Here is a 21,691-nt window from a genome sequence, read left to right on the forward strand (position 1 = left end):
GAGGATGGACAATGGGATGTGAGTGAAAGGGAGGAATCAAAGATTCTCAGCTTTTTAAAGGCCTGGTGCTGTCTTTTATTAACATGGTAAACACTGAGGGAAGAGCAGGGCTTTTTCTTTGAGTTTGATATTGGACTTGTTCAGTTTAAAATGCCTATGAAGAGGGGCCCCTGGGTGGCTCAGTCAGTTAAACATCTGACTCTTGGTTTCACCTCAGGGTCGTGAGATCAAGCCCCATGTTGGGGTTGGTGCTCAGTGGGCAGTCTGCTTGAAGATTCTCTTCCTCTGCCCCTCCCCCACTTGCTCGTGAGTGCTTCCTCTTTCTAAAATAAATATATAAATCTTTAAAAAAAATAAAATACCTATGAACGTTTATCTAGTTCAAAAGGAGCTAGATATATAAATCTAGAATTCAGGGGAAAGCCATGAGATAAGGTGCAAACACCTAGGAAAAAGGTATTGATACAGAAGAGATCTAAAACTTGAGTCCTAAGGTACTCTAACAGTTTAGGGTATGAAAGCAAGATAATGCAGTAAAAGGGAATGAAAAAAAAAAAAAAAGGTAAGAAGATAGCCAGGAGAGGGTGAAACAACAACATAATCCAGCAATTCCACTTCTGGGTATTTATCCGAACAAAACAAAAACACTAATTCAAAATGATCTATGCGCCCCTATGTTTACTCCAGCATTATTTACAGTAACCAAGATACAGAAGCAAACTATGGGTCCACCAATAGATGAATGAAGAAAGAAAATGTGGTGTGTGTGTGTGCATGTATGTATATAGATAGATAGGTAGATAGGAGGAATGTTACTTAGCCATAAAAAAAAAAAAGAAATCTTACCATTTGTGACAACATAGATGGATCTAGACGGTATTCTGCTAAGTGAAATAAGTCAGATCGAGAAAGAAAAATACCGTATGATTTCACTTAAATATGAAGTCTAAAAACAAAACAAATGAACAAACAAAAAAATGGAAATAGACTCATAGATACAAAGAACAATCTGGTGGTTGCAGAAGGGAGGGAAGTGGGGGGCTGGGTGAAATAGGTGAAGGTGATTAAAAGGAACAAACTTCCTTTTGGGGAAGGTCGGTGGAGCATGTGACTCTTGATCTCTGAATTGTGGGTTTAAGCTCCATGTTGGGTATAGAGATTACTTAAAAATAAAATCTTAAAAAAAAAAAAGAACAAACTTCCAGTTATAAAATAAATAAGTCACAGAGATGTATTGTATGGCATAGGGAATATAGTTAATAATATAACTTTGTATGGTGACAGACGGTAGCTACATTTATCATGGTAATCACTCTGTAATTATATAAATGTTGCAAGCATTATGTTGCACACTTGAAATTAATATAATATCATATGTCAACTATACTTCAAATGAATAAACAAATAAATAAAATAAAGAAACAACTTTATGTCTTTCTATCCCTTATAGTAAACCAAATGCTGAATCCTAGGGAACTAACCCATCCCTTGAATTCATCCCCTTAACCACTTCACTAGTTGAAGCTCTTACCATCTTTCCCTTTAACTGTAATAGCCTCCTAACATTTCTCCTGACCTCCAGCTCTCATCCTTTTTTACCATCTCATCATTTTTCCCCCAGTGGGATCTATTTTCCACACTGTTGCCAAAGCTCTTTCTTTTATAGTAGAGCTAATTACATGGTACTTCCACTCAAAAATCTTAAATGGCTCCTCATGGCCTATAGCAGGGGATTGTAAACCATAGCCCATGGGCCAAAAATGACCTGCCACCTGTTTTTGTAAATAAACTTTTATCATAATACAGTCACACTCATTTGATTACATATTATCTATGGCTGCTTTTATGCTACATTGGTAGAACTGAGTAGCCGGGACAGAGACCACATGGACTGCAAATCAAAAAATATTTATTATTTGGCTATTTGCAGAAAAATTTTGCTGAACTGACCTATAGAACTAAGCCAAATATCTTTAGAATGTTACCAAGGATCTTCATATGGGACCACAACTGCCTTTCAGTGTCTCTCCTTTTTTATGTTTCCTACACACCAAAGCACATAAGACCAAGTCAGCAGACCAATAAACATTCCCCAAGGTTCCAAACATTTTCTCTGACTACATTCATGTCATTTTCCTTGCTCAGAATTCACCAAGTATTAATTTAATAAATATTTAATTTAGTGTCCACTATGTTCCAGGTAGTGCTTTAAACTCTAGGAAAAGACCAATGAGCAGAACAGTCAAATTTATGCTGTTATGGAGCTAATGTTCCAGCAGGATAAGACATACTAGGCAAATAAATATATTTATGTCAGATGGCGAGTAACATGAAGAAAAATGAAACTGGAAGTGAGTAAAAGGGCTTGGGGTAAGGGATGTAATTTTAAATGGAGAGGACAGAGAAGTTCTTACTAAGAAGGTGACATTTGAGCAAAGACTTGAAAAGGGTGAAGGAATGAAGCTATCTAAAGGAATTTTTCAGGAAAAAGGAAAAGTAAAAACAAAGGCCCTGAATTGGGAAGATACTGGAATATTTGAAGAATACCATGGAGGTCCTGCTCAGTTAGAACAGAGTGAGCAAAGAGGCAAACAGAACAAAAAGAAGTCAAGAGCTAATAGGATTTTGGAGGGCAGAGGTAGATGGTGTAGAGGCATGCATTCAAGGACTTAGGCTTTTAACTCTCAACTGGGAAACCAGTTACTAAATGGCAAAGACTGTGAGAAGACCAGGTTTGAAGGAATAAAGGAATAAAGATCAGGAATTTGGTTTTGAACATGTTAATTTTGAGATACATTTTATATATTCAAAGGGAGATATCGAGGAGGGAGTTAGATACCAGGATAATGTACAGGCTAGAGACATAAATCTGGGAGGTCTGTTAGGACTCTCTAGCATCCTTTAAGATACAAGTCCAGTCTCACTCTATGAAGTCACCCACAACTTCACCTCCCCAGTCAGAATTAATTTCATTGTGTTTATATCTTATTATGCCACTTTTCACTGTCTAAGCTGTATTAAAAATAGTTTTATATGTACCTGTCTTTCTCATCAGAAGGTATGTGAAATAAAGAACTATGTTTACCTTACCCTTTTACTCCAAGTGCTGTCTAGTATGTATTGCGTGTGATAAATAATCAATAAATGCTGACTTAAGTATGTTTTTGAGGATTTTAGTTCAGCTGTCACAAGAAGTTTTCTGCCTGAAGGCAGGGAGCTAGATACTTATTTCCTAACTAAACTTGTTCTTCTGTGTTCTCTACACACATGTCCAAGTCAAATTTAATTTCTCTGTCTCTCATCTTACAAGACCAATCAATCACCAGATCTCAACAGTTCTTACCTTCTAAACACATATTAAATTCATCTACGTTTCTCTACTACCATTGCCACTACTGAGTTCAAGACTCCACTGTCTCTCCCCTAATTACAGCTTACTGATTGCTTCACTCTTGTTCATAGTGTAATAAATATTCAAACACCAACCACAGTGTTCTTTTAAAACCACAAAATCTGTTCGTGTCTCTGTACCTCAACCCTTTCAATGTCTCCTTATTGTCCCTGGATAAATTTCAACCTCCTTACCAAAGCTTATATGGCCCCTAATGTTAGGCCTTCGATTTCCTCTCCTCTCTCTTCTTTTCATTTCTGAGGCTCTATCTAGGAGCCCACATAGCCTTAATTATACCAAATTGCTGGGACTGTTTTATTGTCAGTATCTCTTCTAAGGAGCAAGTTCATTAAAGGCAATGACTGTGTCTTATTTGGTGCTGTACCACAACCAGGGCCTGATAGTGCATAATTAAAAAGTTTAAAATTAAATATTACCTCAGGACTCCCTCAAACTTTTTACTCAAATTTTACTAAAATTTTAGCATAGGTTTTTTAGTACTGTATTATTGTCCTAAATTTTGGGCTTCTGGGAGAAGTATGGTTCTCCATTCATCTTCATTTTAGATCCACATACTATTGTGCTCCATTCTGAAATAATGAACCTAGGTGATATTTATGACTCCTTCCAATCTTCAATCTTAATTATTAATAATTTCTATAGGAGAGAAGGAAAAGAGTTTAAATTGAGCAAGTCCGATTGTAATCATTAAATGTATTGACACTAAGGTTTCTGAAATGAGTATGTTGCCTCAGAGCCAGGGGAAAAATCAGTGACATGAACTGCCTAGAAAAGCTTAGATATTTATGTAATATTTAGATGTGATTACCTAGTGAAATTCATTCAATTTTTATGAGTCCATAATTTGCTGCACAGAATTTGGTCATAATAGTTCAGTAATCTATTTTGCACTTCAGTTTCTAAACTTAAGTGAGTTTTTTTTGTTGTTTGTTTTTTAGAGAGAGAGGATGCACATGAGCTATGGGGAGGGGGGGTACATATCGCAGAGCAGAAGGAAAGGGAGAGAGATGCTTAAGCAGGCTCTATGCCCAAGGCAGAGCCTGACCCTGGGCTTGATCTCACAATCCTGAGATCATGACCTGAGCCAAAATGAAGAGATGGATGCCCAGGCATCCCTTAAGCGGGTTTTTAAGACTTGGAACACAGAATCTGCTGGGGATTTTAAAATATTATTTATCACAACGATGATTCTCCAACCCAATTTTAGCACATCCTATTTCAATCCTCAAGAATACCTATTATTGCTACTGCCTATCAATATTTAAATGAAGTACAACATCAGGAACATTGTCCTAAGCATACAGGGCTTGATACAGTAGCCATTAGCTACAAGTGGCTATTCAACACTTGAAATGTGGCTAGTCTAAATATACATGTGTTATTATAAATATAAAATACATACTAGATCTCAAAGACAGTATGAAAGAAGAATATATCTAATTAATAATTTTATATTGATTACATGTTGAAATAACAATATTTTGATATTAAAGTTAATTTCAGATGGTTCTTTTCACTTTTTAAAACGTGACTATAAGAAAATTTAAAATTATACATGTGGCTGGCAATTGTGGCTTTCATTATATTTCTATTGAACAGTAATAATCCTACTTTAAAAAAATATTTATTTATTTTAAAGAGAGAGAGAACAAGAAAGAGCGTGGGGGGAGGGACAAAGGGAGAGGGAGAGAAACTCAAGCAAACTCTGGGCTGAGCATGGAGCCCGAAGTGGGGCTCTATTTCACAACCATGATATTAGAACCTGTCCTGAAACCAAGAGTCAGATGCTCAACTAACTGCTCCACCCACACATCCAGAGCCTACTTTAAGCCTACTTAAAGAGCTGATCAACACTTCTAACAGTTTATCCAGGCAGAATGAAAAGCATCATCGAGGGTCATATCTGAAATGAAACCAGCAATGATACCCGAAAATACAAATGATCCCCAGAACTCTAAAATGGTAAGTCATGCTAAAATTAACTACTTTAGTAAAATTTAATAGTTTTTTCTTCCCTGAAAAAAAATAATTCGCTAGGATAACCTTTTTTTAGTAAGTTATTCTCTGAGTATTAGCAGAATGCAAGAAATAGGGTTTCTTAGATATTAAAGTAACAGTTCCCCTTCAGCACAAAAAGAGTTAAATATTAGAAATGGTATCACGTTATTATTTTTCCCTGAAAAAAATTAATCTATCTACCTCACAACACTTCATACTTGTTTTTTTTTAAGATTTTTAAAAAGATTTTATTTATTTATTTGACAGACAGAGAGCATAAGCAGGGGGAGTGGCAGAGGGAGAGGGAGAAGCGGGTTCCCTGATGATAAGGGACTCCATGGAGGGCTTGATCCCAGGACCCTGGGGTTATGACCTGAGTTGAAGGCAGACGCTTAGCCGACTGAGCCACCCAGGTGCCCCTAAAGATTTTATCTTTAAGTGATCTCTATACCTAATGTGGGGCTCAAACTTACAACCCCGAGATCAAGAGTTGCATGCTCTACTGACTTGAGCCAGCCAGGCACCCCACAACACTTCATTTTTGTAAAATGTCATGAAAACATTTTAGAAAATGTATACCATATTCATCAAGCAAGGTATACTTTAGAATATATACTCAATATATACTCAATATATATTGAGTATACTCAATAATGTGATTCTCACCACCCATATTTCACTATCCTCTGTGTACTGTGTAACATTGTTCTTATTTCCCGAAACCTCAACAAGACAATACAAATAAAGATCACACTATAATTAATATGATTCCATCTGAAATGCAATGTTATATCTCAATGAAATATTTATACTACTATAATGACTTAAATGTGCTTTCTTATACATTTATTCTTATACATTATATTATCATAATAACTTAAATGTGCTTTCTAAAGTGTTAAAATGCAACACTTTTAAAAGGGCAGGATACAAGAAAAGAAGCAAGAATAAATACGTCCTCAGTTTTAAAAGGACCATCTAGCCATGTATAAGGAGGCTCTTTAGCCTCTGTGACTGTGTATTACATACTTTTTCAAAGTACTTGAAAAGTTGTAGGGACCAAATTAGTTAGTTATCAATGTAGAAAATGTAATTTATCAATGTCCTATCTACCCTACAGGTATTTTACAGTTAAAAAAAAAAAAAAGGAGACTATACATATTGGTTATAAGAGCAAGTAGGCTTTAGCAAATAGTCCTGAAGAAAATGTCTCTGCCTCTCAACATAATTAAATAATATTTATGAATGAAACTATATTTTTATTGAGGCCAAATCAACTTGACACTTGAAATTTTTTAAAAAATTTTAACTTTTTCCTTAACTCTGTACTCTACTTCTTCATATAGATGCTTTATATAACACGGCTAGAAAGCCAGAAATTAAGTAGCACAATAGCAAGAATTGAAATTCTATTATTTGTCTAGTAGTTGGAGCTTTTTTATTAAGGCCTGCTGGGGCATTCAAAAGAAAGTGAGATGAATTTAAGTGTTTATTATTTGTGAAGGAATAAGAAAAATTAGGAAGAAAGGTAAAGAAGTTCATATGGGTTTTATTTTTTTGTTTTTTAGTTTTTAATGTTGCAGCTGTTTTGTGTGGGTTTTTAATTTTTTTACAGGTAGGGTATTTTAAGGTAAGTGTTTGGGAAAATGGAACTAGACTTGTGCTAACTGAAGAATCTTGACAGAAAAAGGCTTGAGATTTAGGAAAAAGAGATGACAGAACTACAAAGATCTATCATATGCACCTCTTGTCTAACAAAGCATTACGAAGGAATGTCTAGTACTTAGAGGTAAAAAGTTGGAGATATATACTATCCATTTATTATGGAGCAGGAAAAAATAATTTTCAAATTCATAATTTTATTTGTGTTTAAATTTCAAGTACCAAACTTAAGTATGAGGTTATAACTTGGTCATGAGATGCTTAACAAATGAAAGAATTAACAAATTTTTAAAAAATCATGTCTTCAATTTGATAACAAAAATGTTAGGCTTATCACTGTTTTCCTATGTCCATATCCCTCATCACTTCTCAAAAGAGTTAAATAAGTAATTCAATAGCTTTGAGATTGGAAGAATTAAAAAATAATTATTAAATCTATTAGCTATTCTGATTTACTGTTTCTAGTTACCCATTTTTTTTTTTTTTAAAGTAAGCTCTAGGCCCAAAGTGGGGCTTGAACTCACAGCCCTCAGATCAAGAGCCACATGTTCTACTGACTGAGCCAGCCAGGAGCCCTCTACTGATGACTCTTAAAGAATATGATATATAATTTCAAGAGTATTTCAGAGTACATTATTTGCAATATCAAGAAAATCCTATAGATGTCCCAACATAAAAGATTATTTCTACATATGATGTAATCTTCAATAAAATATCTTTGATATAAGTAATGTTATGCTCTACTGTAAGATAAAGTATGTGAATACATTTTATAGTCTTCAAAGTACCACACCTAAAAGATATAATTATCATATTAAATTTTTTAAAGGTACTCTATAGTAACATAAACATTAGTAATGTAACTTTTCCTCTTTTAAACCCCAATATTTCTTATATGGTGCCTATCATTTTCTTCCATATAGTATAAATATTTATATATAAGTCATATTTCTTTATGAGACTATAAGGAATTTCACATCCATAGGTATATCTCATTATATTCAACAGCGTCTGGAGAAAGAGACAGTATGTCATGAAAGTAAAATACTATAATTTCTGAGGGTAGAAACAAAGATCTAGTAAGGATTATGTTAGCTATTGTGCAGTTTTTGATTTCTTACAGTAGTGAACATACATATAGATACGAGAACTCCTCTTTTCCCTCAATAATAATGTAACCTTATATCAAGCAGAGTCAGGTATGAATTTAGAATTAGTAGCAGGTAAAAGATTAAGAGAGATGGGATCTTTAAAATAAAATGAAGTAAAATAAAATTAAATAAATTAAAAGTCTGAGAGTCTTCTCATAGCATTTTTCTGACTGAATTAATTTTATTTATTCAGTTTGTAATGCCATTGAGCATGCTACCTTACATTCATACTACTGTATTTTTCCTTTAAAAAGATTCCAAGGAGGAAAAAAACAACCATTCTACAACTAAAGAGAAAGAGACAGGGAGACATATGACAGGTAGAGACACACAAAGAACAGAGAGACAGAGACAGACAGACAGAGATGCTATACAGTGGTTCTTGGCCATTTAATTAAAGCCTCAGCCTTTGAGGCTTCTCTTCAGTAAATAGTGCTATGCTGCAAGAGAGAAACTGTCAACATTCATTCAACAAGGAACACAATGGCAATAGTAACTGTAAAATGAAACATTTCTGTACCTTAATATCAGATGTATCACGCTGACAGTTTCGCCAAGCTCTAGAAATTGATGAAAAAGTTCGATCTGCATGATCAAATTTCCCTCCTTGCAAATTTAGGAAATAAGTTGTGAAAGGTTCCTAAAAAATAAGCAATTAAAAAAATCCATGTTTCCTCATGCATAAAAATTTTTTTTAATAAATCATTATATTTAGATACTTTAGTGACTAATAGACATTAGCCAGCTATATATAAACTAGGTATAGAATGGGAATTATATCTAAATTATTATATTAGTGTTCTTAAACTAGTTTTGTTTCAGAAGAAATATTTCCAAAATTTGGCATTTGCAACATTTTTCAGACTCCCTTTTCAAGAATAATTTATTAATAAAATTCAAACCTAAATTAGATTGCATTTTCTTCATAGAACAGGGAAATAGTCTAATATGTAATTTTCCTATTGTTATGGCTCAATATTTAATTTATGATTAAGAAAAGAAAAATGTTTGGAAGATTTAAAAGCCTCCTCTTAGTTAAAGAACACTTAAACACATATTAGTAGATAATTGCTTGAAATTAGCTAAGCACTATAAATTACTTCTAGGATTTATGTCCGCCTGTACCCTTCTAACAAGCTTTAATTAATGATGTGCTGCTAATGCTTTCCCAAAGAAATTACTTTCTAGTAGATGAATCACCTTTCAATTTTACAGAAACATTTCTTGTTTAACCGATATATTATCAATACACAGTAGCCTTGGTGTAATCTACAAACATAACTTATTCCATTTGGGGCAACTGAAGTTCCTAAAATATATGAACACATGCTATCTTAACAAAATCTTATTTAGTTCTTATTTTGATATACTACATTTGAAAATAACATATGTTACAATTTGGGATCTGATGAGATACCAACCATTTGAAGAGGCAAGTTTAAGAAAAATATTCATATAATTCCAGGTGAAACATTTTTAAGGCTATTCTATAGCAACATGTTATCAAATACATACCAAATGAGATAAAGAGATATTTATAATTAGAAATCTAATCACTGAAAAAAAAATTTAGCATTCAAAAAAGATGCCAATAACTTTCAATCATTGCATATTCTCCACAACATTGAATTTAGTTATTCATGGTTTATTATTCAAATTGAACTCACTATTCTTAGCAGCCATGCAAGAACAAAACTTGCAGTTGAGTAATGAGTACCATAGTGGAACTTTGGAACTTGATCATCTTCCCATGATTCATAACGCTCTGCAAAGAATGCTGCTCTTTTTGGATTCAAAGCTCCTATTGGCTGCCAATGTGGAAGAAAAAGAAAACAAAACAAAACAAGAACACATAAATGTAATCATCTTTTATTTCTTTCTTCAAATGTCATCCTATTAGCAAGTGAGAGTCAATTTAAATATACACATATACTCTACTGAAGCTAAAACATGGTGCTACATTCAGAGAGTGGATGCAAAAACTTTTTCCAAAGCAGGTTAAACAAACACATATAAGTGGAAGGAGAAACCTGTCATTTCTCAGTGAGTCTAGTTTCTGTTGAATACAGGTTTTTAATCAGACCATAACAAGTATTTTCATAAAAACAATTACATGAAGTGAGTATTAGCTATATAATAGTTTGGAAAGCACCTATAAAATTCTATTTAGTTAATTAGAAGCAACACCCAGAAACAGAATCTTGATGTTAGAGAATTACTTTACAATAGCTTCTGAGAAGAGGATGAAACAAAAATGCAAGGGAATGAGGAGTGCAAGGAAGAGAATGAGTGAAAAAGGGATTAAATGTAAATCTAGAAATTTCTACTAGTATGAGTAAAAGCAAAATTTAGAGGATTAAAACATCCCTGCCTGAAATAAAGTATATGTGTGTGTGTCTCTGTGTATGTGTGTGTATAAATAATAGAAGACAGATTACGAGTTTATACCAGAAAACGATTCATTATAGTAGAGGGCTGAAAAGCAGTACAGCAAAGTGTTGAAGAATGTGGGCTCACTGGAATAGTAATAATACCCAGTCCGAAGGTTGTTTTGGAAAATAAAATGAGTAATTACATGTAAAGTCCTACAAACCATGCCTGGCATTCAGTGAATGCTATTACTTTTAAGATTATCTTTCAGAATTGGGGTAAAGTTTGAATGAAATAATAGCCTGTAAAACCCTTAGAACATTACTTGGCATAAGAGCTAAATAAATGTTAGCTGGTTATCATTATTATTGCTGCAGCTGTTGTTATTTAGGGAATACATGAATTTCATTAAAAAACATGCAAAATTTTCTGTGATTATGCACATGTACATTTTCTTAAGGAAGACATACAAAGTATTAAGATTCTCAAAGGGTTTGAGGTCTCCAAGAATGTTAAAAACCACCTGCTTTAAGTAATAACTCATTCTCATAAAACATTCTGATCTCTAGAAAATCTCTATTCCTTATTTAAAATATAATTACCATTTCACTGAAAAAAAAAAAAGCTAAGATGACTTTCTTAAATGAGTACCTAGTCACTTCATTTATAAGAGAAAGAAAATATTTTAAATATCTTATTATTTATGGGGGATATGCTAAACTGAAATAAAAAAAATATGGGTTTTAAAATAGATGTATTCAGAAATATTCTGTTAAAAATGAAGCAAAGTTAAACTAGTTTTCAAACTGCTTCTCATGTTAATATGTGATTTACAGCAACATTTTAAATTCATCATTTTCACTATCTTTCTTAAATTAATTGTTAACTATTTTTAAAAACTATCTTTAGCACTGTCCTCTTTCAATAGCTTGGTTTGAATCAACATTTTATATTGTCATTTTTTTACTTTACAAGCAAATTTTTAAAAATCTTTCATCAATTACTAGTTTAGATCAATCTCAGTATACTAATTTAAAATGCTGTCTTTTAAAGCATTAGTTTCTGTACCGAAGAATTAAATCTGATTTACTAAATTTATGCGTTAAGAATAGAAGTGACTCCAAGAAATCTTTGTTACAGAATCAATTTGGAATGCCTTTAAACATATTTTAGTTGTTGTCCCTAAACACCGAGCCATACAAAAGGAAAGAACGAAGAAATAAAATCATTGGAAGACAAATTATGTGAATTAAAAATAGAATCAATGCTCCTTTTGTATAGTTCTGCAGCATATTAAGTATTCACTTTATCTGCTCCCATTTTTATTACTCTCCAAATGAGTATACCTCCAAAATCAATAGTTATAGAATCACGTTGCTTGAATATAATGCTAAAACCAATTAGGATTGATTTCAGTAGCATCTGAGAAAAAAATGGCTTCGTGCAGAGATCCATATAGGTAGAACTCACAGTATTGATTCTGGCTGTTATTGTTACAGTTGGTTTCTGAAGCTTGCTACAGGACAGCTATCAATACATACCACATTTATTTGTAAGCATATAAAAAAGAAGTCCCCAAATAAAAGAAGGTTTAAAAAAAAAAAAAAAAAGACCAGTGGAGCTGCGCAATGACAATGATACACTATCAGCTTACTCAGAGAAGTTACAGTGGGAATACACACATTGAATTATACATTACGCGAAAGCACTGATTTATTGTGGTAATAACATCCACCTCATTAAAAGATTCTGCTTTGCTGCAGTTGGAAGGCTACATATTGTTTACTGCTATAAATTAATGGCGGTGCAAAGAAGACTGTGGAACCATCCTAACAATAGATCTGTAATGACAGTGCTGTATATCACAGCTTCCTCAGCAGCTTCATAATAAAATGGAGACAATGTATTGAGCTAATACATTCTACCATGCTGGCCCATATTTTTCTGACAACTGCTTTAAAAGATGAGCTGAATCCAACTATGTTATAATGCTGCAAAACATTTAACTAAGCAAGAGTCAGTCATACACCAAAGTGCATCATAGCATTTTTAAAACATTGTCTAAATCAGCATTTCAAGATGTTTATTCATCTCTGCGAAGAACTAAAAGTAAATGCTGATGGCTTCTCTTACTTATACAGTATATTAAGAGTAACAATTGGAGGGCAATTCAGGAAGATGCCTAGCAATATCTCCTACAGGCAGCTCTTTGTACAATTTAACTATAAAAGCTTGACAGAATTTTTTTTTTAAATCAGCAAACTGATTAAAGGAAGAAGAGCAAAAATACTGGTCATTTAAAATGGTCATAACTTCCTGAAAAAAATCAATGAAAAACAGGTATTGATTAAAGAAGTGTAATTCAAGGTCAGAACAAGGTAAAATTAAATAGCTCTAGGATATAGAAAAGTAATTTTACAAATTACAAAAAGCTAACAAATAATATAAGATTTTTTTAAATCTACAGAATAAAACTTGAATCACAACAAGATAAAAAAGTGGTTCAAATAAAATAGAATTATTTTAAAATTATCAGAAGCATTATGTTTGGAAAAAAATGGAAATAAGAACTTGAAGTACGAAAAGAGAAGTTAAAGAAAAAAGGAACACAAAACTCTTGAAAATGTATAAATAGAAAAAAAAAGTCACTATTCCTAGGATATTCTTATCTCACAAACAGCAAAACTGACAACTGTGGTAGAGTGATAAGTATTCTGTTGGACAAATACTAATGATACCTTCCAGAACACGATACACAAAACAAAACTTTCTAAATCAAGTTTCTTAAGAGTAATACAATAAAAAAATCTTTTTATTGTCTTCTTTGAGAAGTTAATTTTACTAATTAGAGAAACAAAAATACTGTGTGTGAAATGCTCAGCTCAGTGCCTAGCACACAGTAAATTATTCATAATAATATTTATTACTATTTTGCAGCTTATTTGATGAATAATATTTAAGAAAAAAAAACTATTAAACAAGCCTGATGAAATTAGGTAGAGTCTGTTAGAAAAGAATGATGATCTTCTAATGGTACATACAGTACTGCGCATTACCTGTCAGAAGCCTAATAGTACATAGTAGTCCCAATAAACTGAATTACCCTACCTCAAGAAAATAACCAAAAGCAAAATTACTTTTTAAAAGTCCAAAGGGCATCCAAATGTTACTATGAAAAGCATATGAAATGTCAAGCAAATTACAACCATCTTCTACTACATCAATTAAAAACAAACAGCTTTGGATTCACAAACCCCTTCAAAGGCACATAAGAGACTTTTTCATCTAATTACTAGTAAAAGTTGGCTGTACAAAGAAACAGCTTTTATAGTGTTGATACATTCGAAGTTTTTTTTCTTTTTTAAAATTTTAGGAAATCTTACCTGAAGTTATTTAATTAGTACCCCCAGCTCACACTCTGCAGTTTATAAGACATTATTACACATTCTCACAGTAAATATGTGAGCTAGAAATCCCTGTTTTAAAAATGAAAAAGTATTCTGAGTAACCTAGTTCAAGGTCAACATAAATCTAGGAGACACAAATTCAGCATTCAAAAATCCAGTCTTGGGGTCATTTTATCCATCTAAAACTGTTGTATTAATTACAAATTATTTTTCCAAATTTCAGCAATTCCTTATATTTCCCTTTTTCAAATATGATATTTATTTAATAGGTTGGCATAAAGGCTAATAATATATGTAAAATGCTTAGCAGAGATCCTGGCACAAAGAAAGTACTTGACAAGCATAGCTGCCATTAATGTTGTTGTAATTGTTATTACCACCATGACTGACATAAATCCTTCTTCTTTTTGAGATTCATATGTGAATTGTTCTAATTTATATCAATCTTTCAGAAGTGAAGTTCCAAACTGATGGACCATGATTATAGTTACTAAGAAAGTTGAAGGGAATTGGCAAGGAGTCTCACAAATTCAACAAAGCATAGATTTGCTTGAGTTAACAAACTTCTTTTTTTAAAATCCAAGTCTCAAAAGAGGTTTTTTTACATCTTTCTGTGAAGGCCTTCTTTGAAAAATCACTAGATCCTAACATCCTGGGGATCAGAAGCAGAAGAGAAGATTAAAGAAAAAGTAAAGGATCATTCTGGTTCATAAGACACAGAAATAGGGCCTTTGGAAACACTAAAGGATAGGGTATCATAAAAGATACATTTTGTGGTTATAGGGAATGGTGAAGAGATGTCAAAACTGAAAAGGGAGAAGAACCATGAGAGACGATGGACTCTGAAAAACAAACTGAGGGTTCTAGACGGGAGGGGGGTGGGAGGATGGGTTAGCCTGGTGATGGGTATTGAGGAGGGCACGTTCTGCATGGAGCACTGGGTGTTATGCACAAACAATGAATCATGGAACACTATATCTAAAACTAATGATGTAATGTATGGGGATTAACATAACAATAAAAAAATTAAAAAAAAAAAACTGAAAAGGGGCTCAGGAACGGGAGGTAAAAGAGCATAACAATTTTTAGGATCTTGCTTAGGATCTGGATGACTGGCCTAAAGCCATCTCCAATGTCATCTTCATTTGGTATGATTAGGAAACTGGATAACCTCCTTTAATTCTATGATTGCACATAAAACCTGTCCTACAGCATTTAAGAGGTCATGTGCAAGAGATGTTTTACATTATTTCATTTTTTCCTGGAAGTAGGATAGGCCTATAGACATTGAAAGAGGGCCATTGCAAAATAAGGGATAAAAGCTAGTAAGGAAAATATAACAAGATGGTTGAACTCCATGTTACAGGAATCCAATGTTATGTTATAAACATGCCAGATTAAAGGACTGAATATTGTTAATTAAATAAAAGGTATCTAATATTCATGAATGGATTAAATAAAAAAACTTCAAATTCAGAGGATGAAAGGGAATGGACTATTGGCAAATGTGATATCATAAAAGACCATTTCTAATTAGAGAATAATGATTTGGTTTGGAAGATTACAAGAAATAAATACGGTATACAGGTTAAAAGGTCCATTCTATCTGATGACAGTGTTACTATGTATTGGATTTAAGTGAAGGTTCTAAGAATCTTACATAAATTACCTCATATTCACATCAACCCCTTAATATGTAAACCTATTAGCATTCCTAACTTTTGGCAAAAAAATTGAGTCAGAGAAGTTAAATGACGATTAATGACTGGCTACCTAAGCCAGCGGCTGAGGCAAGATTTAGAACCAACTTTAACTAAATTGACTAGCAAATCCTAGAATGATTTGGGTTGTGTGGATTGATAAAAATGCTGGTGCTGACTCTGCAAAGTCATTAGAATCCTTTCATGGGAGGTTTAGATTGAAGATCCTTTTGAAAATGTGCTAGTTACATTTTTATCCCTACTTACCTAATGTGTGTGGATATCACTTTAGCAGAAGGTTTCATAAATGAAAAAAATATATATTTTGCTTGGGGACACCGAAAGATGCTTGGCAAAAACAGCTTAAAAAAAAGTGAACGAAAAGGTAAATACTGTCACCAAAGTTTATGGCTTTACTTTTCTCTTAACTTTTATAGTTATACATCCACATCCATGAACCTAATAAGAGCCTTTAATTCTCTGTGCTGCTAAACCTTTTTAAAGAAGCCACTGAATTTTATTATGTGCTTCTCCACCACCTGCCTTCTTCCCCCACCACCAAGGGAAGAAAATAAACGAATAGCCTCTGCCATTTAAGCCATGCTGCCACTGTTAGGGGGTACGATACTATTCTCTGTCGGTTGTAGCAGCTCTTTTATCTAAATGACAAGTATAACAAACAGCCTGATCAGCATTTTTACTCAACCTTGGCTTTTAGGGTATTTTGTCATATGCTATATATGGCTGAAACGGTTTGGCACTTATCTTCACACACTCTACATTTTATTTAATATTGTCAAGAAAAAAATTTCATTGGCACACTACTGTGGCTTTTAGAGTTAACAAATAAGCACTTTTGTTTTCAAGTACCAGAGCAGTTTTTAATCCCTTGAAAACACACTTTCTTGCAAGTGGTGTTAAACATACACCTCCTATACTATTTCACTTTAAGAAACACATCTTGGGAAAAAGAAAGTATTCCATTTTACTTATTGTGCCTATGTAGAATATAAATCATTTCAAACGCTCACATTGGTAGATTTAGTAGCCTCTGCAGTTCTATGCTATTCAGCTATGGCTCATATTAAGTGATTTTTACTATAGGTTTTTACCTGAATTTGAGAAAGGCACAGAAATTGATTAAAATAATCTGATAATCCATTGCCAGTGTTAAGCTAAATGCCTGGAAGGAAACTCTCCCCCTCAAAAACCCCCAATTTTAACAATCCAAGGCCAAAGGGAAAAAATATTTTAAGTAATTATGAAAATGATAAACATCAAAGAAGCCCAATGCCGATATAATAAAGCCTATTCATTCTCAGATAGATTCATCTTTCCACTTAAAGAAACAGTTAAGACCATTAACATGGGGAGTTCCAGTCTAAGATGATGACGTAAGAGGTTCCTGAACTCACCTCCTCCCATGGACAAACTGAATCTACAGTTACACATGGATCAATTCCCTCTTGAAGAAATCTTGTAACTAGCTGAGCTACCTATCAAACAAGAAAAAAACCAACATGGTAACAGGTAAGAAAGGCTGTGACACACTCTTGCCACAAATCTCACCTCCAACACAGTGGCATACAATTAGGAAGGAACTCAAAACTCACAGCTTCTCCCTGAGGAGTGAAGATTTTTGGACCCAACATCTAGCCCCCCCCAAGTTAAGACTTCCATCTGTGAGAGAGGCTCTCCAGAACACATAGTTCTGAAAGCCAATGAGGCTTGCATCTATGAGACCGTAAGATAACAGCAAAACCAAACCAAAATCCCACAGTTCCTCACTGGCTCCAGAGGACTCAGCTTGGCTAAACCCCAGTGCTCAGCTCTGAGACAGCAGACAGAAATGCCAATCTCCTAGCCTTTCCTTGAAAGAGCCTATTTGCACATCTTAAAAGCTGCAGCCTGAGAGTCAGGATCCTATCTTAACACACACCTAGGAACTGCAATCCTCCCCTGCTACTAGAGAAGCCAGCACACACCATCTCTGCATTCTCCCTGTAGCCCTCTCCAAATCACCAATGTCTCCTGGGAAGGAGCTTGTACACAGGTCTGGCACTTCTGCTTTCATGGCTGCCACCTAGAAGATGCATCCCTTGATCATCTGGTTCTCATGGCCATTAGGGCTTGTGTTCACAAGGTCCCATAGGACTGTAGCAAACAAACAGTTCTTTAACAGGCTATCTCCCCCCTCCCACCCTCCCCAGAGCTCAATGTCCAGCTCCCAGTCTTTCCCTGAAGGAAGTCTACTTGCAAACTTTAAAAGCTGCTGCCAGAGCCTCTGACTTCCAATCAGCCTGCACCAACTGCTGACTGAGACCCTTACGTTTGGGACACTGACAGGTCTTAGCACACCCTCAATAATTAGGAGCCACAAAGAACGAAGAAGGTGGCTTGGACAATCAGAAAGTTTGGAGAGATAGCATGTGACTTGCTATTAAGGAGGACAGGCACAAAATACCACCCACTTCCCCTAATCTCTCTCTTAAAATCAATCAAAACCCTTAGGCTGATGGGGGAAGAATACCAAATGCTCTCATCCCAGGGCCTGGAAAAGAGATAGGAAACTCTGTATTACCAGAGGACCAGGCAAAAATCTACTGCTTCTGGGGTAGAGTTAAAGCAAAAGCGTTTTCACTTAGGAGAATGGGAAAAAAACTCTTTTTGAGCCAGGATTCTGCACTGATACAAAGGAGAGGTCTGCTACTACTGGAAGAGGGATGAGAAAACCCCTCATGCCTGTGACCTGCCACAGACACAGGCAGAGTCTGGATGTCATGCAGGGTATAGACAAGAACACTGAGAAGGCCCACTGAGAAGACCCCACAGGGTCTGCTCAAGAGTGATGTTGGATCAGGAGAATGGAGGAGTTGCCCTACCCCCACCATAAACCTGGCACTAAGTATCGAGCAACAGCAATCTACTCCCAGGGAAAGGCAAGAGAGCAGAGAGAAGTCCTCAGTGGCACAGGCCTAGAGGATCCGCCAGAGAGTGGAGCAGGAACAATGAGACAAAATCTCTAGCACCCTAGGACCATACTAAGGACAAATTCAAATGGAAGAAATGGAGGAATTTGTGAAGTTTGTGCTGTGCTTAAAGTAACAATGATGATAAGAAATCCAACTGAGCTCACCTACTGCCTGGATTGACTGAACTCCCCACACAAAATGCCTGACATAAGAAAAGGCATCCACATTTCTGGGCATAAAAATAGTATTCACATCTCAGTCTCTACTGATATTAAACCAAAAATTATGAGATGCTTAAAATACTAAGAAAAAAAAAATGACCAATTGTGAAGAGACAAAGCAATCAAAAGAACCAGCCGCAGAGATAATGCAGATGTTAGAACTATCAGAAAGGTTATTTAAAGTAACTATGATTCACATACTAAAAGATCTAGGGGAAAAGGTGGGAAACTTACATGAACAGGTGGGAAATTTCAGCAGAGCAGGAAACCATAAAAAAAGAATCAAATATAAATGCTAGAAACAAAAGAAAAAAAGTCAGAGGAGAAGAATTCTTTTGATGACATTACATGCAGACTGCACACAGCTAAGGAAAAAAATAAGTAAACTTTAAGGTAGATTAATAGAAAAAGATACTGCAAATAATAAAATAGTGCTGTCATGGCTATATTAATATCAGAAAAAGTAGCCTTCACAACACGGACTATTACCAGGTATAAAGAGAAACATTACATAATGATAAAGGGATCCATTTATCAAGAAAACATAACAATTCGTAATTGTTTCTTAGGGCTCCTGTAACAAAGTACCACAAACCAAGTTGCTTAAAACAACAGAAATGTATTGTCTCATAGTTCTGGAATTTAAAAGTGTAAAATCAAGTTGTTGGCAGAGCCATGTTCTCTTTGAAGCCTCTAGGGGGAAGATGCTTCCTTGCCTCTTCCAGTTTTCTGGAGCCCAAGGTGTTCCCTGGCTTGTGGCAACATAACTCCAATCTCTGTCTCCATCACCATATGGTATTCACTCCTTTGATGTCTGTCTTTTTTTTTTTTTTAAAGATTTTATTTATTTATTTGAGAGAGAGAATGAGATAGAGCATGAGAGGGGGGAAGGTCAGAGGGAGAAGCAGACTCCCCGCTGAGCAGGGAGCCTGATGCGGGACTCGATCCTGGGACTCCAGGATCATGACCTGAGCCGAAGGCGGTCGCTTAACCAACTGAGCCACCCAGGCACCCCCTTTGACGTCTGTCTTAACATGGTGCTTTCATTTTCTTGTAAGGGCACCAGTCACATTGGATTTGGGCCCACCCTAATGACCTCTTACTTTGATTATATCTGCAAAGACCCTCTTTACAAATAAGGTCACATCTAAGGTACCCCAGTCCTTGTGAGGACTTCAATATATTGTTTTGGGAGACACAATTCAACTCATAACATGCACCCCAAAACAAATGATTCAAATACACAAAACAAAAACTGATAGAAATGAAAAAATATACAGACAAATCTAAATCGTAGTTGGAGACATCAACACCCCTCTCTCAGTAATCAATAGAACAAGTAGAAAATCAGTAAAGATATCTAAGATATGAACAACACTATCAACCAATATCACCTAACTGGTTGTAAATGACATGTATAGAACACTTAACCTAACAATAGAAGCATACTTTTCAAGTACACATGGAGCATTAACTAACACAGACCATCTTCTGAGCCATAAACCAAATTTCAACTAATTTTAAAAACTGAAAATCATACAAAGTATATTCTCCAATCATAATGGAATTAAACTAGAAATCAACAAGAGAAAGATGTCTGAGAAATCTCCAAACCTATGGAAATTAAACAACACTCTTCTAAATAATCCATGGGTCAAAGCAAAAGTCACAAGGAAAATTAGAAAATATTTTGAATGAAATAAAAATGAAAACACAATACATAAAAATTTGTTGGACCTTGTAAAATCAGTGCTTTGAGAAAAACGTGTAGCATTAAATTTTTATATTAGAAACCAAAAGAGATCTCAAATCGATAGGTTAAAGCTTCCACCTTAAAATACTAAAAAAGAAGAGGAATTAAATCCAAATCAAGAAGAAAGAAGAATAGTAGAAAAAGCAAAGATCACTGAAACTGAACACAGAAAAAGTAATAGAAAAATAAATAAAATCCATAGCCAGACTGATCTTGGGGAGGGGGGGGGTGGAGGAAAGAGAAAGAAAAAAGAAAGAAAACAAACTATCAAAATCTAGAATAAAAGATGAAATAAGCAAATTCTTTGAAAAAGTCAGACTACCAAAGCTCATTCAAGAACAGAAAGGTAATGTGAACAGCCCTCTATCAATTTAATTTGAAGTTTTAAAAAACCTTCCCAGAAATAAAACTCCTGGCCCAAATGGTTTCACTAATGAATTCCACTAAAACTTTAAGGATGACATCTTTTCCGGGAAACAGAATAAGAAGGAATAACTTCAAAACTGATTTTGTTCTGCCAGCATTACCATGATGCCAAAACTAGACAAGGACACTACAGACAAATATCCTTCATGAACACAGGTGCAAAAATTCTTAAGCAAATATTAAGAAATAAAATCCAAAAGGGTAATACATCACAATCGAGTATGGTTTATCTCAGAAATGAATCCAAAATCAACCAGTATAAATTTTAACAGACTAAAAAAGAAAAACCATATGATTATCTTCAGAAAAAAAATCTGACAAAATTCAATATCCAACGATAATAAAAACTTTCAACAAACTAGAAACAGAAGGGAACTTCCTCAACCTGATAAAGGGCAGCTATGAAAAACCTAGTGGCTAATATACAAAATGGTGAAAGACTGAATGCTTTTCCCCTAAGACCAGAGGCAAGGCATTCTCAACATTTCTAGTCAACATTGTATAATCCAGTAAGTATTCATTCAGGGATGATATATTCATTTATGTAGAAAGTCCCAAAAAGTCTAGTAAGGTTGCAAAATTGAGTCTAGCAAGGTTGCAAAATACAAGATCAATGTAC

At 34.5% G+C, this 21,691-nt stretch overlaps 1 protein-coding gene across 4 annotated transcripts in view; it reads right to left on the reverse strand.

Moving 5' to 3' along the window:
• Nucleotides 1-21,691, reverse strand: part of LRBA (LPS responsive beige-like anchor protein) — a 764,390-nt gene that overhangs the window by 154,096 nt on the left and 588,603 nt on the right. For all 4 annotated transcript variants that reach the window (XM_036089189.2, XM_078069304.1, XM_036089190.2 and 1 more), the window contains 2 exons: nt 9,891-10,031; nt 8,744-8,863 (listed from right to left, as the gene is read on the reverse strand). In XM_036089189.2, coding sequence (XP_035945082.2) covers nt 8,744-8,863; nt 9,891-10,031 — 261 coding nt within the window. The remainder of the gene's footprint in view (nt 1-8,743; nt 8,864-9,890; nt 10,032-21,691) is intronic.

The sequence above is a fragment of the Halichoerus grypus genome, chromosome 3, assembly GCF_964656455.1.
Source record: "Halichoerus grypus chromosome 3, mHalGry1.hap1.1, whole genome shotgun sequence".
In the NCBI taxonomy this organism is placed as follows: Eukaryota; Metazoa; Chordata; class Mammalia; order Carnivora; family Phocidae; genus Halichoerus; species Halichoerus grypus.